The following is a 17612-nucleotide window of genomic DNA, read 5'->3' as shown; positions in this document are numbered from 1 at the left end:
GCACACACACACACACAATTCTCTATGCATTTAGCAATAATGCAATCACACTTCAAAGACATCTGAGACCTTAAATACATGTTGAACACTTTCCTTGTGGTGGTCTACTTTTTATTTTTATTCCGGTCCTTTAGGTATCCTGCCCCAGTAAACAATTTGCTTGAGTGGAATAGCTACAAAAGCTCTCTGTGAATATTTTCCCTAAGTATAAATTATTGGAAGGCTGTTTATATAATTTATGAAAATCTTTAGTCTTATGTCCTTTTAATCTTGTTGAATCTATCGTACTGACAGAATCCTGCTTTTACTCTGTGCTTAAAGATTGGATTTATTTCTTCATCTTATCATGCAGGAGAAGAGAAATGAAATTGTACTTTCAGATGTATGTACTTTCATTTCTGCACATACTCACTGAGGTTCAACACTTCTATAGTTTTCACTCAAGTTTGTCAAAGGTAAAGCGAAACAGGGTCATTCTTTCCATTCAATCCTGGCGGTGTTTTGAGAACATTAACTGTATCATAAAAAATTTTTATTCATTCTCAATGATTTGGCTTCTTGAGTATTGTCTGACAAGCCCCCTGCCTTACCCCACGTGCTGGAAACAACCACAGTTTATAAGAATTTTAGGACCACAACATGACTCAATTATTTTTTGGTCTCGATGCTCTCTATTTTGGTGTTTCTATCCATAATATTTTGGGCTAAATCACTTCAACATGAAAAACGAGCAAGTTTTCCTATTGCCTTTTCTGTCCTACCATCTGCTGGCAGCCAAGTAACTTCTGCAATAGTGTTGCTGAAAGGAAAACCACCAAGGAAGACTGAGGGTCTACAAGATGACCGACTGCAAGAGAACTACAACCTCTGACTGTTACCTGTTGTACAGACTCCCAGATTTGGAGGAGCCCTAGGTGAAGTCCTGTACGTCCCCCCATCCACTGCTATCACCCTGGGAGAAGGTTCCAGGATCTCTGCACCCACAGGGCTGTTTTCATGAGCTCCTGATTCTGTCTCATGCTTCCACTCTTGCTCTCTTCCCCCTGATTTCATTTTGTACAAGAGCAGACTTAAAAAATATAAGTCGGATTTCTGTCCATTGCCTAACCCCCTCCGTGGTTCCCATGGACTTAGACTATAGTCCAGACTTCTTCCCATGGGCGTGTGAAGCCCTGTGCAGCCTGGCTCCTGCCTAGTTCTCTGTCTTAGTCGCAGGCTGCTCTCTCATGTCCATTCTATCATAGCCACACTGGGCTTCTGTACAGTTCTTGAATGCTGAACTCCTTCCTGGACTGCTTTCCCCCCAGATCCTTTGCATATCTGGTTTCATCCTATCAAGCAGGAAGGGGCTCCTCTCCCCTCACACCAACACTCTCACACTACTCAGTTTTATTTCCTTCCCACTGAAATAGGAACAAAGAGTTTTATGGGGGCTGTGGGGTCAGGGGGACTTTAGATGTGATCTTGCATTCTTCTTGAGCCAAAGGTTCAGCAACGTTTGGCTAATCCTATGTGAAGGATGTCTTATTTGTGCCCACAGCCCAGAAGCTTCTGGCTCCCCAAGATGCCTACAACAGTCCTCCGATCTGCATGTCCAGTCTCCCCACCACCAGGACAAAATGAGCACAAGCCCTCTTACTGAAAGGCAAGCACAACCATCACTTACTGATAGTGGATCCGGACTCAGGTCTGTTCAGGGAGCTGATGATGACAAAGCCGAAGCCTTCGTTCTCTTTGCGGTGAATGACCACATCGCTGGTCTGCAGGCTGTGGGAGGCGAAGCCTTCAGGTGGAGAGGCATTGCTACTGGGGGCAGCGTGGTTGCTGTTGGTGTAGGTGGCGTAGTCACTGCGTGGGGAGCTGTGGTGGGTTGACACAGAGCCTGGACTCCTCCCGTTCTCTGGGCAGGGCTCCCCTGCAATACACAGCGTACCCGGGCACTCGGTTATTTAACAAGGGTCTTGATGAGTGCCTCTGTGTACTAGGTGCAGTTCTAGACATTGGCATCATTCTAAGACTGGCTGACTGGCTTCTAGTCCCCACGAGCGCAGAGCGTTTGGAAGGCTATAAACCCAGCTACGGAGCACCCAGGTCCAAGCCCCATTCCATTCTTCACAGCAAACACAGCTAACCCCTCATCAGCTTCCTCTGTGCTGCTACTAGTTTGTAGCTTCCTCTTGTTAAATCTGCAACCCCCACCCCTACCCCCTGCCCAGGACAATGCCTGGTTTTAGATAATGAGCTTTTTTTTTTTCCCAGATATATTTATTCATTTGAGAGAGAGAGAGAGGTGGGGGAGGGGCAGAGGGAGAGGGAGAGGGGAAGCAGACTCCCCACTGAGCAGGGAGCCCCACACGGGGCTCAATCTCACGACCTGACCCTGAAATCACCACCTGAACCAAAACCAAGAGTCAAACGCTGAACCGACTGAGGCACCCAGGAGCCCCTAGATATTGAGCTTCTTAGCTGCATAATAATAACTGATCAAAGATTACAAAACAGGTGGACAGTATCTTAAACTGCATTGTGCACAAGAATTACTTAAAGAACTTGTAAAAACTGTGCATCTTCAGGGTCCATGTGTGGAAAGTGTATTCAGTAGGTTTAGGAAGACTGGGCACAGGAGAGAGAAGCCCAGTGAGGTTTCTTTCTAGGGCACCACTGAGCAATGCTGCTGGAGGGGTAACAGCCCAGGATGTCCATATAAAGAGACTTATCATAATTTTACTAAAGAATCACAGTTTTATTTAATTTTGCAATATTCTTTTAGCCTAGAAGTGATAATTCACTCTGTATAGGTGGAAAACATCTTTCTTAAAGGATCCTTCCTCTATTCACTCACTCTAGGATTAAATCTAACAATGATGTCAGGCCAAGGGACGATGCATTTTGAATTTCTGAGAGAGGTATGGGTGGCATTGCTCATTTATATTCTACATTATTACAAAACATTATCAGCCAGATAAACCAAACCAATACTTCCATGAGAAAACAAGCTTATTTACAGGGAGAAATGATAGAAAGCTGGCAGCCAAGAGAAGCTGCTTTTTAAAAATGAAAGTTCATCTGTCATTGAGAAAGAATTTTGTCATTTTAATTTAATACCTAGGTTTTGGTATTCTGATTAAAAGAACTGAAGCGGGCACCCAGAATACTGTAATTAGAAATAGGACTGTTTCATCTCATCTTACAATTTGATTAGTGTGCTCAAAAGATGTTTATGGAACAGAGAAATAGTAAGAAGGAAAGTAACCACAATTAATGATTCCTTTTTGGGTCTCTAGATATGGTCTTCTATTTAGAGCTCTGGTAGGGGTCTCATAAGGCAAGTTAAAAATAATTAGCAAAAGTTCCAGTGAAGGCTCTTAACTTGATAAGCTGCAATTCCATTCTGAAATGAAAAATCAAATTTCAAAAATCAAAAATCGTTTCAAAAATTGGGGAGAAAGAACACAGACTACAAGAGATTTTTGTTGTTGTTGTTCTACTGATATGTAAAGAAAAAGGAGCTGCATTTATTCATATACTCAGATTAAAAAATCATCTTACAAAAATGTATTCATTTCCTGTTTGTAATAGCAGAATAAGACCCAGGCTGCTGCTTATTATCATTTGATAAATCTGAATTTTTTCTGTAAGATTTAATTAATCAGGTTTTTTTTTTTTAAAGATTTTATTTATCTATTTGAGAGAGAGAGAATGAGAGACAGAGAGCACGAGAGGGAAGAGGGCAGAGGGGGAAGCAGACCCCCTGCTGAGCAGGGAGCCCGATGGGGACTCGATCCCGAGACTCCAGGATCATGACCTGAGCCGAAGGCAGTCGCTTAACCAACTGAGCCACCCAGGCGCCCAATTAATCAGGTTTTAATTAAAGAAAACAAATGGATGCTTTTCATCTGTAAGAATTGTACTGAGGTGAGAAAAGAACAAAATGCCAATGTCAAAGCCTTTCCCTCTTTCCTACCAGAATTTAGAACTGCCTGTAAAATGTACCCTCCCCACGAGAAAACATCATCCAAAGACAAGCTGTTATTGCCTTGGTGAAGCACGTGTCCTTTATCAGTCCTTGCGCAAGTTGGAAATAAAGTGATTAGAGATAGTCGGGAGGAAGAAAAACAAACAATTATTAGGCTGCAACATTAAATTGAAAATCTCCCTGAGGTATGGGACCAAATCGGTAACTAGGTGTCATAGGCAGTGACAAGAGAGATCTCTTTCTCTGGCTGTCATATTTCAGGGGTTGAGCATTGTGCCAGTCACCAAGCAGCAACAAAGGAAAATGATCCGTCTCTGCAGCGAGTGGCTGGGAGTGGCTCTGCTGCGGGTTCTAGAGGGAGAAAGAACGCCATCGACTAATCAACGTGAATGGTCCCCGAGGAAGGGGAAGAGTCCCAAACATTAACAGAATACCATTCTATTGCTTTTGGACTCGTCTTTCAACCTCTGGAACAAAGTTCTTCATCTTTAACAATACGAGCACATTTGAAACCAGGGAGTTAAGAAGATGTCCAATGGGCCGTTTTGAGGGATAGAATTGATTCCGCAGTTATTTTTCTACTCAGCGGGCTCTAGATCCAAATGTGACTGTCTTCTTGCCAACGACCCTTTCTGGGGTAGTGTACGAACAGCGTTGTTTTAGAAGAATACAGTGAACGTCACAAAGTGACTAAATACCACGTGCATTTTTTTTTTTTTAATTCACTACCTTCCAGCATCCCTGACCCATCCTTCTGTCTCTCACACAAATGGATGTATAGAATTCGGGCCATTAGTATCTACTTAAGCCAAATAATTCAGTTTTAGTTTGAGCTTCTGTTTTGTCCTCACCAGTCAGACTGGAAGTCATCCCTGAGCTGACCGGCAGAGGTCTCTGTTTGGGAAGACAAGCGTTGTTGGTGATGCCATCCAGGTGCGATGGTTTCCACGAGAATAGTCCGCCACTGGCCGGGGGCTGCTCCTGGCCCGCAGACCCATCCGTGATTTGTGTCCAGTGCTGGGCTATACTTTGTCTAATAATTGTTAAAACTGATTGCCAATGTTTTTAAAAAGGGAGATCTTACAGAAATATGGATTTCCAGTTTCTCTTGAAATACCTCGCAGTTCTCAGCCAGAGCTGGGCAGTGGCTACTCCCTTTACCGAGTTTGAGTTTGCAAGCCACCACGGTGCCAACCACCCCGTGTCACCTACAAATTCCTGACTTACTCATTTACCAGTAGAGCGAGGAGGATGGCAGGGCCAAAGGGACTTGTTCAACCAGAGCCCTTGCTTCCCTTCCAGATCACATGCTGGCTACCAGGACTCCAGGGTTCTACTGCAGCAAACACAGCCTGCCTGCTTCCAGGGTATTCCTGGGCCCCTTCTCAGGGCTGTACCCCAGAAGCATGACAGCACTGGAGATGTCTTGTCTCGAAGCGTGGCTGAGTCCATGGGGCATGCTGGCCCCGGCTGGAGTGTCCACATGCAATGTGCATCCTCACGGGGCCTGATGGAGCAGGGGGCAGCCCACAGGCTGCGGCCCCGCCAAAGCCAGAGGCTGGCCTGCCTGCAAGGCATTTGAGTGTGTGCACTCCTGGTCTAGACTCCTCAAAGCAGACAACTTATTTAAATGGGTGACATGCTCACAGACAAAGAAGAGGGAACGTGTTTAGAATTGACAAAAAGTGTAGTAACCAGGACCAGGGAATCCACTGGCACCCTAAACAATGGCTAAACTTTTCAGCCAGCTGACAAGAAAACTTTCTCTTTCTTGGCACTAAGCCAGGAGTCAGACTTTCCCTTAGATGTGAGAGAAAAGTACTGATGGATAGCTTTAGGAGGGACTCTAACGTGTTTTGATTAAGTCATAAAATGTTCTTTCACATCAATTCTAGATTGACACATTAGGAAATTCCTCAGAGACACCCTTCTCTCAGACGAATAGTGTGTATTCCAAATAATGTGTCGTTAGGTTGAACGTCTCAAAGCTGAGCTACTAAACATAGAAATATTTATACTTCAGTGTTATAATTAAAGCCACTCTTCTACCATCCTTGGGGGGAAAATGGCTAAACACTGGAGCTGGTGGTATGGATAAGACATCTCCCAAAACTAGTTGATTTTTAAAATTTTTAAAAATTTTTAAAAGATTATTTATTTGGGAGCGAGAGAGTGTGAGAGAGAGAGAACAAGAATGGGGAGAGAGGCAGGGGGAGAGGGAGAAGCCAACTCCCTGCTGAGCAGGGAGCCCGACACGGGGCTCGATCCCAGGACCCCGGGATCATGAAGGCAGCCGGTTAACTAACTGAGCCACCCAGGCGTCCCTAACAACTAGTTTAAAGTGCAAGATCTGTGCTGTACTTATCTGGTAAATAAAATTGGATGCATTATTGGATGTTTCCTTCCTTTACTTCACAGTTTCTCCTTTTTGAGGATCTACCTTGTCATTGCCTCATTGAAAACTTTGCCTTTCTATCTTTAGTGAGTACACTTTTAAAATATTTTAATATTTGCAGAAGGCTTTTGTGTTACTTTAATTTTTGCCCAATGTAACTAGCCAGGCGGTATCTCTCCTAATAGATTGAGTGGTTCTCTCTTGAGCGTTACTTGGAAGCCGGTGCCTGGTGCCTTCTGAGGAGGGACAGGACGTTTGTACAAGCTGAGGCAAGCATGAGGCTGAAGGCTTTAACCTCTATGACCCCCTTCTTTCCAGCTCCTGATACCGCTCCTTTGTTCGAGGAGGCGGCAACTCTGTCTCTCTTCTCACCCCTCTTCTGTCTCTTCACAAGCTGATTGCTTGCTTCCTTCAGCTTTGAACCATCTCATTGTAAGCCAGGCTCACACGTCCCACTGTCTTTGCTTGGGAAAGCATAATAATAATAACAGCCCTTGAAAAGGCATCTTCACTGTCACATCCATTTGTGGCTGTCCCTTCTCGCTGTTGGAGAAACAGCAGCTATGAAGAAAAGCTGCCTTCCTATGCCTTTAAAAAATCTGTTCCATCCTATTTCTAGGCATTTACTTTACTATCAAAGTATCCTTTCCTGAACTTAATCATTTGCAATACTGATGAAGCTTTCAAGGAAGAGTGAGCTGAATTAACTTGGAAACTCTCCTAGTGTGAACAAGCGGTCTGCAGCTGAACATTTTCAAAAATGAAATGCACTTGAAATGCACTCGAAAGCCTAAATGAGTAAAGTCGGTAAGAAATGCAGCAAAGAGCATCTTCACGAAAGTCACATGATCCACAAATTGCAAGAATACATTTTTTGCAGCATTTGGCATACACTCCAATAGCTTGGGTTGATTAAAACAAAATTTAATTTGCAATAATCAGCTGGTGGCAAAGGGAGCATGAAATTATGTTGGTGCATTGGTTTTGCACCTTGCAGTATATTTCCTTGTAAATCAGGTATCTTTTTAATTTATCTTTGGGTTACAGAACATATAGCACAGCAAACTTTTTATTAAAAATCACTCTTAGGGAGAGAGACAGTTAAATGTTAACCAAGCCAACACTGTCTTCCTCCTGGCAGCTCGCCCAAGGATGAGGCATAATTCAAGGTGTTTTACTTCTTTGGTATGCCATGAATTTCTGAAGGTGAATGGCACAAGATACAAAGCGTCTCTATTGGTGAGGGCTGACAATTCTGACTTGCCCTTTTAAATGATTGCCCTTGATCAAAGTCTAGTTTCTAGAAGACTTGAATAGAAAACAGGTCGATTAACAAGCCTTATCTTCCCTAGTCATTCACAGCCTGTGATTAGCAAGTGCCACCTCCCCAGCCCCCGTTTTTTGATTCAGATGCCTTGTAACAATAACACATACGGAGGACTACTTAGGTTAGGGAGTGACATTTGCTAATGGTTGGTCTCACGTCTTTGAATTCCCTGGGAGGGGGCCCGAAGGTGGGATACGGCAAGAAGCACTGGCTGAAGCCAAGAGCCTCTGCATTATCACTGACTCACTGCAGACTCCCGGGCAAGCTAGCCAACCTCTGGGCCTCGGTTTCCTTATCTGTAACACGAGGGAGCTCCTGACGCCGAGGTCCCTCCTAATCTGTTTGAGGAGAGCCAGGGGACTGAGCAGAGAGGCCAAGGGCCATGAGGGCGGCAGGTGACAGAACATCATTGGTGCTTTCCTCCTGTAATTCGCAGGGCAAAGTGCAGGCAGTTTGGGACCCTACCGCCAACGTTACTGAGGGCTTAGATTGTGAAAAATAGTCGATTTTTGTAACAGACATATTCATAAAAATACAAACCTTTTGGGGGGGGGGATGAGATGGTGGAATCGTATTATGACTGTGAAGACAGACTTTTAAAAGTGAAATCTTTGGTGGATTCTTTTATGATGTTAGGGAATAGCTGTAAAGGGCATAATTACTTCTAATTTACGGGTTTCATAAGTTTGGAGTTAAATGAATTGTGTTTTCTCAGAGTGACGTAGAGCTGTATTTTTGTAATGGTTTTATTGTTACCTTTTATCAGGCTCTACAATGGAGGCTAATTTTCCATCTTAGTTGCCTTATGATGGTACCGAAATGCTGTGGTTCTTGGTTTGTAAACACAATGAGGAACATTTTCCAAAGCTGTATTTTCCGCTACCGTAATGTTCCTCTTACAACCAGCATCCACCAAAGAGCAAAGAGCATACACAACTTAAATTAGCCCCAGGCTCTGCTAGAAATTTTTAATGACTGCACGGAAAATGTAGGGCTGAGAGACTGCTTGGAATTATAGCGGGGTGAAAATCTGCATTTTCAAAATCACGGTTACATGTGGAAGATCTAGGCTGACTTTTGTCCTTGTTTAATATAGAAACTGATTTAAAATTTTGTTTCAAGTGTCCTTACCATGTCCCACAAAAGCATTTCACCACCTGACCCCCAAGCCTCCCTGCTGGCTTGAGCCACACACCTCCACAGAGCATCTTCCTTCTCACAGTGAGGTTGACCTGCCCATTTCGGGCTGCATGGTGCATCAGGTCGATGACATAGCGGTGGGTCTTGCCAGCCACTGGAATCCCGTCGACATAGACAAGCTCGTCTCCTGGGTGCAGGCGGCCATCTCTGTCGGCTGAACCCATGGCGATAACAGCGCCAATCAAAATCTAGGGAAGCGTGAGAAGGAAAGGATATTTACATTTCAACTTTCCCCCCCCCACACATACATAATTTCTTTATGTAAATATAATCATGGATAATAATATTTATATATAACTTCCTTATATATAAATATAATTCTAGACAATAATATCATATATACATATAATTTCTTTATATGTATGTACACCTTGGTGGAAGGTTTTATTCCCACATTCTACCCCTTACTCCAAACCTGAGCATGTACTTGAAAAATGAAAAACGAGGGGCCTTTCCCACTCTTCCAGGTTGTTAACTTCTTTCAGAGAAGTAAACGTTTTGAACTCGCTGCTGATGGCCACGAGGTCTGGGGGACACTTGCTTCCTGGTGCACCAGTTATCACCCTTAAGGAAAATTCTAACCCCAAGTACTCTGATGTTATTGGCCACTGTGCATGTAACGAATTGGGGACTGAATCCTGGCTCCACTTCTTGTTTGTGTGGACTTGGGCAAGTCTTAACCTCCGCGAGCCTCAGTTTCTTCATCTGCAAAATGGGGAAATCAAGTAGTGGGAGCTGCTTTATGGACTTGTTGGGAGAACTGAATGAAATAATGCATGTAAAGCATTTAACTTTGCTCATGGCGCATACTGAGTGCTCAAAAAATGTCAGGGGAAACTAGCTGCTGCATATTATGAAACTGATAATGGTTCAAATTTTTTTTTTTTTTTTTTTTTTTGCTTTGCAAGGCTGGAGGTAAGGGGAAAATAAAATAAAACAAAGTAAAACTCACAGTTGGCTTCTCTGGCCAGGTGACTTAAAAAAAGTTTCAGTCAAACCTCCTCCCGGTTTTTGCTCTATTCCTTTGAATATTTCCTTGGAGCACTGTCCCCTGTGTAAAGGACATTCCCAGTTTTGCCTGTCCCCTGAAATGCTTCTGCTTCCTCACACCAAGAAATGAGGAGGAACATATCTGGGAAATGTGTGCATGGGAATTACCCTGAGCCAGGGACTGTCACGAAAGACATAATATAAGATTTCCCACTTCCCACTAGAAACACTCAGGTTAGTGTCCAATAACGAGGCTTTTTTTTTTTTTTTTTTCCTTCTCGGAGAAAAAACAACAGCACTAAATATTTTAGTTGCACCGTTTAACCTACGATTTTTCCAACACATGGGCAATGGATATCCTATTTCTTTTGCCAAGTGGCTTAGCCATACAGCATCCGTAGGCAGTCGTAACCCCTTAGCCTGATCATATTACAGAAGCTATCGTCTAAGTTCTAAGTCTTTATAAAAGGATCCCTTGCTCACAGATGGATTTCTTTCAGGCACAATGATTTCTTTCAAACCCTGGATCCGTGGATCCCAGCTTTTTTGCAGAGCTGCCCCATCGTGACCGCAGGCTGTGTGTCTCAGGCGTGACAACAGACTCATTCTTATGTGGTCACACTGCTTGGTGTGGCCTGTCAACATGGCAACCTGACGTGAATGCCCAGGATGTCTTGGGTATACGCAAAATCAGAGGCTGAAGAGTGTTCTCTTTTCCTGAAGACTTCCTAGCCTTGGTCCACTGAACAGCTTTCTTTATCCATAGGAATGACAATTCTCTATGACTACAGCTACTTCTTCCCTATTCCTGGGGGCGGGCTGGGGATAGACTTGCTTCTGCACTGAATATTGGTGCTCTGAGGAGGGATTCATTATTGCCGTCACAAGGAAAATCTCAGGGTACGGTGAGGTTCTTCCCCTGCAACGTTCCTCACCCATTTCCTACAGGCCAGCAGCTGGGCATGGTTGCTTCTGACATTCTCCCTTTCTCTTACTGTCATGCCAACCTGAATTTATGAGTTTCTTTCTAAAGATGTTCCAGTCTATTCTTCAAAAGACTGAACCCGCTAAGGAGCCTTCAAAGATTTGCTAAGTGCTTTGCGCGAAAGCCAGTTAAAATGAATGTTTATGTTTCTCCACTGCCCCGTGAAAAGCTGTATTTAGCTGGGTTAGTCCCCCAAAATGCTTCGAACTTTAGATTTCCTATGTGTTTTAGTGAGACACTTTACAGCTAGTTACAGAGAAGAAAATGGCACGTGAGCTTCTTGGCTGGTTAATTATCAACTTGAAGCTATAGTTCTGACTCTCACTGAGAAAAATGAACCAAGATATAGGTCACACCTGAGAAAGCCATGGCTCCAATTCGGCCCTCTACAAAAATAGTAAAAACGAAATTTCACCTGGGGGAAGAAAAAAACACCCCACCAACCTCCCACCCCCGGCCCCAAATTTCACATTGGAAAATTCCCATTCCTCCCTTGCTGTAAGCAGACAGCAAAGATACACAGATGCCCTTGAAGTTATCTTCTTTGTTACTAGGTGATACCGGTTTTAGCATCACCTAAACTATATCACCCGTTAAAAGGAAAATCCCAGTAAAACATCTGCTTTTCTGCCGCATTGCTGGGATATGAGTACTAATTAATTTATTGATTTAGCAAGTATTAATTGAACCCACAGGCACTTTTGGGTGTTAGGAATTCATCTGTGAACAATAAATACAGATCCCTGCCCTTATAGAACTCCTAGTCTAGTGGTCAGACAATAGTAAGTGTAATAAGTTCTGTTGTATGCTAGCAGGCATGCACCACGGAAAAAAGGGAGCAAGGCGGGGTGGTGGGTGGGTGTCAGTCACGTGGCTGAGGTGGTGGGAGCCCTGTCCTCACTCCACACACCCCTCTTTTCTAGCCTCACTGGATCCTTCAGCCTGTGTAGACCCACTCATCAGTTTTCTCATCGCTCTTGGAGGAGTTCTTTATCTTGTCCTTACTGCTTTGGCCCTGAAGGAAGAACTTTGTGGCAAAATAGCTCTAAAAAGACTGCCCCCTGACCCCATGAACAACCGATCCATGGCCTTAGCTTTTCAACGGCCTTCTCTAAAAAACAAAAGAATCACAACTCCACAACTCTATCTTACAGGCTGGGAGGGCATGGAACAAAACGGAGTATTTGATATGAAATAATAGCAATTTGCATTCAAGTGGCTGGTACCCTAGTCAGCCAGGGGAAAAAGCTAACACAAAAAAAGGAAAATGAAAACAAGTAAGAAACAAACAAAACCAAAATCATATGTGCAGTCCTTTTAATTCTTTTAATCCTTTCCTGCTCTACCTAATGCAAGTCCAACCCCGGTAGGTCTGAGCTGCAATAATTATATCCTGGGACAACCTGACAATGTGGCAAGCCCATTTCAGGCTCCTGCCTTCTGAAACTTCTCCACAAGTTTGCACAGACTCCCTGACCAAGGAGTCTGTCTATCATTACCTCTTCTTTCTATCAACAGTTTTTCTCCATTGCAGCAGTTTTCTAAATCTTTCCACCTTGATGCCTTCCCATCTCTTTTTGGCTCACAGCTGGAAATCCCATTTTTGTTCCTTTCTGGCAATTTTTCATTTCTTTCTATTTCTATTGTTATTTAACTGTGAAAAGTATTTCCTCTTGCAGGAAAAATGCCCATATGCTTTGTTGGAGTTGGAGTCCTGCTGTTCATTATTTGCCGAAAGCTATGTTGTCGTGTTTAATGCGCACCCTGAGATGTCAGTACCATTTCGTGTATATGGAGGCAGAAACCTGTTTGATGTAATTTATGAGACCTCCTGTGGTTGGGGACCAAGTCACCTCATGCGCCTCTCCCTTTGTAGCACATCAGCAATTAAATGAGGTCAGCACATTTTGTTTATATATTATCTCTGGGCTCACAATGGAGGAAAGCAGGAAGGAAAGGCTTATGGGAAATCTTTACAGTAGATTCTCTTTCTGACATGGTCTTTCTGAGGGGCAACCTTCTGGTCTTCAAGGCATTACTCTCTGCCTCTGCTTGCTTTAGGAAGATTCAGCCTTCTACTTCAATGGCCTAAGGGTCAAAATTGTAACTTGCAGCCTGCGTGTGTCTTAAATCATTCAAATGAAAGAATAAACCAGAATAAATCTAAATAAACACAACGGGGATAACCAACAATCCACGTAATCTGAGGAGGCTTATCATAGATACTGGATGCCTGCCCACTGCAAGGGAGAAAGGACTCTGGAGTCAAAGTCAATGTTCAGAAGGGTTGGGAACCTGGGAGCGTGTGGACTGACCAGGCGCAAAACTGTCCAGAGGCCACATTCACACACCCGAGCTTCATTTTGAGTAATATGTGCTCTATTTGGGCAACAATTTTACTGCTTCAGTGCCAGGCAAATTATCAGCCAGACCCCTCCCTTCTTGAGCCAGCTGAGACCACGCCTTCCCTGTGAGCAGTCATGCAGTCCCTCCTACCCTTGGGGGAGGAGGGAGAGACTGGTGAAGACAGTATTTCCTGAATGTGGTTCTAGTTCACCTCCAAAGCGACAAAGCGTGAGCCTATGGGGGAAAGGGGTTCCAGCAACATAAGAATTTCATATTTCAAAGACTGTACTGAAGTAAGCACCATGGGAAGAATTGGAACTTTATTTCTTTTACATTTATTTCATAAATAAATGAATCTCTTGTTTGTCCTTATCATATAAGGGAAGGAACCTGATGATATGCTTAGGGCTTGTAAAAGCATGATCTGGCCCTGGTTGAAGATTCCTTTGGTGCAAAATATTCATCTTTTGTCCAGTCCTCTTGGATGGGAGTGTCAAAGACAGTAGACTAAAGGAATAACACAGGCATGAGGGGGTCTTGGGAACTGTGGCCATGCTCAGTTTAGAAGGGACCACCCCTTAGCTCCAGCTGGTTATTGTCAATGAGGAAGATAATAAGCCCAATGTTGCTAGATCTATTTTTCAAGAGAATATATAAGGAAATCTGAATTTTAAACATGTGAAATTAGTTGGTATTGCACAATTTTAAAACACTGGATTGAGCAAAGCATGTTGTAGGGTTCCTAGGACACCATCCCTGATTCTAGGATGACACCATTTAAATTCTACAGAGCCTGTAAAAGCATCTAGGGGCCTCAGAAAATGTAAACTCCAGATTATTCCTTTTTTTTTTTTTTTTTCCTGAGAGGTTCAGGTGACAGTTTGGCTTGGTGAAGAGAACTCTTTCTTCAGTTCCGTTTAGCAAATATCTATTACGTCGGGCTCTGTGCTGGGCTTGGAAGATACAAACACCATCAAAACATGGTCCTTGCCTTCAAGGAGCTCACAGATTGGTAGGGGGGAAAAAGTATGTCAGTCAGTGCATTCTGGAACAAATAGGAACCTCGTCTTTCTGGTGGAGATCCCTTAGGTTGGTAAGTTTGAAGCATTATGTTAGTACGAGTATAATGGATTCTAATGAATTTACCCTTAAATGCCCTACAAAAGTCTCAGTATCCCCCACAATGTGATAAAAATCACCTTAAAGTGCCATTATTTCCTTCACTTAGTGTCTTTTAAACATATAGGTGTACAATAAAGAATTTAGCCTGAGCCCAAAGAGAGGTCTGGCTTTTCCTGAAATGTAACCTTTAGACCACTGGAACAGGAGTATCTTTGGTCATCGTGAGACCCTTGTACTGCACCTGAGAGTTTATGCTAATGAGGAGACTCATGGTGGGTACCAGTAGTTTATGCTAAAGGAGATGACTCAGGGTGGAGCAGCCACACCCAGTCTTGGGGGCGGGGGTGGGGCGTGGGCACCGACCAGACAAGAAAGACCAGCCATATAATTAGAGGGTTGTGCCTTTGAACCTTATGACATCAACTTGACCTCTGGGAAGGAGAGGGGCTGGAGATTGAGCTCAACCACCTCAATGACTCAATCACTCGTACTCACATAACAAGACCCCAAGAAAAACTCTGGACACCAATACTTGGGTGAGCATCCCTGGTTGGCATCGATGCTAGGACGGATAACTCGTCCCTGAGGATGATGGAAGCTTTGCACGCAGAGCCCTTCCAAACTTTGTCCTATGGACCTTTTTTTTTTTTGGTTGGTTCTGATTTGTACCCTTTCAGTGTAAAACTGTAATCATAAGTACGGCACTTTCCTGAGTTCTAGGAGTTGTTCTAGTGAATTATCAAATCTGAAGGAGGCCATGGGACCCCCAAATTTGCAGCTAGTGTCTGAAGTGAGGCAGATTCTTCCCTCAGACTTTGCAAAATCATTGTAGCCATTGTCAGGAATGGGGGCAGGCTTGGCAGTCTGGAGGACTGTGACCTTAACCTCCAGTTTGGCTGATGGCACACTATTCATTTATGGGGACACCGACGGAGAATAAAAAGGGAAGGATGAAGTTCCTGCTTAGGGGGAATTTTAAATCCCACTGCTCAAACTAAATAGGGAGACATATGAACAGGTTAGAGAATGATCCTGAAGGAAACTAAGTCAGACAGATACTCTGTGGAAGCCGGAGGTTAAATGTTTACATACGTGAAGGAACTGGATACTATTTCTGGTTCTTTCTAGACAAGTTACAGAGAGGAGTGAGGCTGCCTCCTGACCAGGTTACCGAGGATCCCTGGTAAACTCAGAATCAGGTGGCAGATAGAGGGGGACACGTCTGTGAAAGGGAGTGAAATGTAACTGAGATTTGTTCCTTCTGCTTGTGACATGAGATCCTTAATTTAGTCTCTGGATAAATAAGTCCCAAATTATTTGTGCCCTATATTTTACCTTAGCACTCTCTTTCCTCCCAAAGCACTAGTTGGGAAATTCAGAGCACCTCCATGGTAAAGGCACTTTCACATCTCTGGCAGCTAGGGAATTAGTGATATTGTGGTTGACTGATGCTGAATTTTACCCCCAAATTAGGAAATAAGTCTTTTTTCTTGGAGTTCCCTCATCCTTGGAGTCTAAGCTCAGCTTCTCAACATTCTTCCTAGTTAGGGATCTCATCAATCATCTGGTCCAACTCCGCTCGAAGGGCCGAGGAACCTCTCTGGGGTTCCTGTCAGGTTCTCGTCAGCTCTGCTTGAATACTTCTGGGGGGAAGGAGCTCACTGTCTACCAAGGCAATGGACTTCACTTTGGGACAGTTTTCATTTTTACAGATTCCTTTCATTTGTTAGACTAACTTTTTTCTCCTGAAGATTTCTGCCCACTTTTGGTTCTGGTTTTATTTTCTGGAAAAACTGACCAACAAGACAGATGATGACGATAAACATGCACTCAACACCTGATAGGACCCAGGCACAATACCAAGAGGTTTGCCTATGCTATCTTTAATTCTTAAAGCTCTCTCTCTGTGAGAGAGGACTATTGTATTTTTCATCTTACAGACGAGGAAACAGGCTTACAGCTTCAATCTCTTGCATGAGCTGGAATGGAATTAAGGCACCTGAGCTGGAATGGGTGTCATTTATTCAAACCTTCCATGGACCTGACTTAGTCATATTGGGTACCATTTAAGACACATCTTTTACAATGAGTATTTTATGGCTGGTATTTTGATACATGCGCATAAATCTAGCTTTGTTGAGTTTTCTGTATATTATTTTATGCTTTGACTCTGGTGTATAATGAGGGGTGTGTGCGTGCGGGTGTGTGCGTGCACGCGCGTGCAGTTTTAATCTTTCCAGAGCCTTTCCCAAATTCTCAATATTGTGCCAATTGAAGTTCGCTTTGTGAACATCTTCTCATGGTAATCCCTTAATTTGAGTCTGGCTGAGATTCTGCAGCATTGAGCTTGATTTTACTTCTGTTTATCCCTGTGTTTTCTCTCCCTTGTACTTTTGATTGCAAACGTACATAATTCTGCTGGTCCAAATCACCCCTTCACGTGTATCTTCTGTCATACCATGTGTTTACCTTGAATCACTGTCCAGAGTGACCAGGGGTGCAATACAATTAAGTAATTGAACTATTCAAGAGGAATTCAATCCATTCTGAGAAAGAGTAGTGTCCCCTCTTAATGTATGTACATTAATTTATGATGATATATTGGCATGGAAACACCGACATGTTTTGAGAACTTAAACAGCAAGAACACAAATCTCAAACTTTTTTTTTTTTTGAGCCTTCAAAGATTTCCTTTTAGATTCATAGTGAATGATATTTCTCCTGATGCACTCACACAGTATATAGCCCACAGTGTGGAAATAAAGTGGTTTCAACTTACAGGCTGCCCAGGCTCATCTCCCCCGAGGATTCTGAAGCCAAATCCAGACTCCATCCTGCGAAGGTGAACATCCAGCTCCTTATAATCTGGACCTGGTATAAAGGAGATCCTATTGAGTAATGAATCCTGTCTCTTCCCCGCTCCCTGAGAAACCAAACACATCAATGATAAATTAATTCTGTGGATGTGATTAATGAGAGTGCTGTTAGAGTTGGTGGAGAGCAGAGAGGATAAAAAAAAAGGTGGTAAAAAAAAAAGTTCCAAAATTAGGTAGTCTCTGGATTAACAGTGATCAAACAAGTGCATTACTAGGGTAACACCATAGGCAGAAAGAACATACAAATTTCCTGACTCAAAAAAAAAAAATAACAAAAAACAAAAAAACGATGCCTCTATAATTCTTTATTTTCCTGAGAGCATTCAGATTGCTCTCAAGAAGATTGGCTGTTACTTTGAGGATGTTTACTCTGACTAGAACCATTGTTTCAAAAG

At 43.2% G+C, this 17612-nt stretch overlaps 1 protein-coding gene across 1 annotated transcript in view; it reads right to left on the bottom strand.

Moving 5' to 3' along the window:
- Positions 1 to 17612, bottom strand: part of MAGI2 (membrane associated guanylate kinase, WW and PDZ domain containing 2) — a 650039-nt gene that overhangs the window by 124162 nt on the left and 508265 nt on the right. The window contains exons 15-17 of the mRNA XM_081799668.1: positions 17121 to 17215; positions 8894 to 9086; positions 1667 to 1915 (exon numbers count right to left, since the gene is read on the bottom strand). Of these exons, the coding sequence (XP_081655794.1) occupies positions 1667 to 1915; positions 8894 to 9086; positions 17121 to 17215 (537 nt within the window). The remainder of the gene's footprint in view (positions 1 to 1666; positions 1916 to 8893; positions 9087 to 17120; positions 17216 to 17612) is intronic.

This window comes from Leptonychotes weddellii, chromosome 12 (assembly GCF_054177405.1).
Source record: "Leptonychotes weddellii isolate Sample4059 chromosome 12, ASM5417740v2, whole genome shotgun sequence".
Lineage (NCBI taxonomy): Eukaryota > Metazoa > Chordata > Mammalia > Carnivora > Phocidae > Leptonychotes > Leptonychotes weddellii.
The sequence above is the reverse complement of the archived record's forward strand: the minus strand, read 5'-3'. Positions and strand labels throughout refer to the sequence as shown.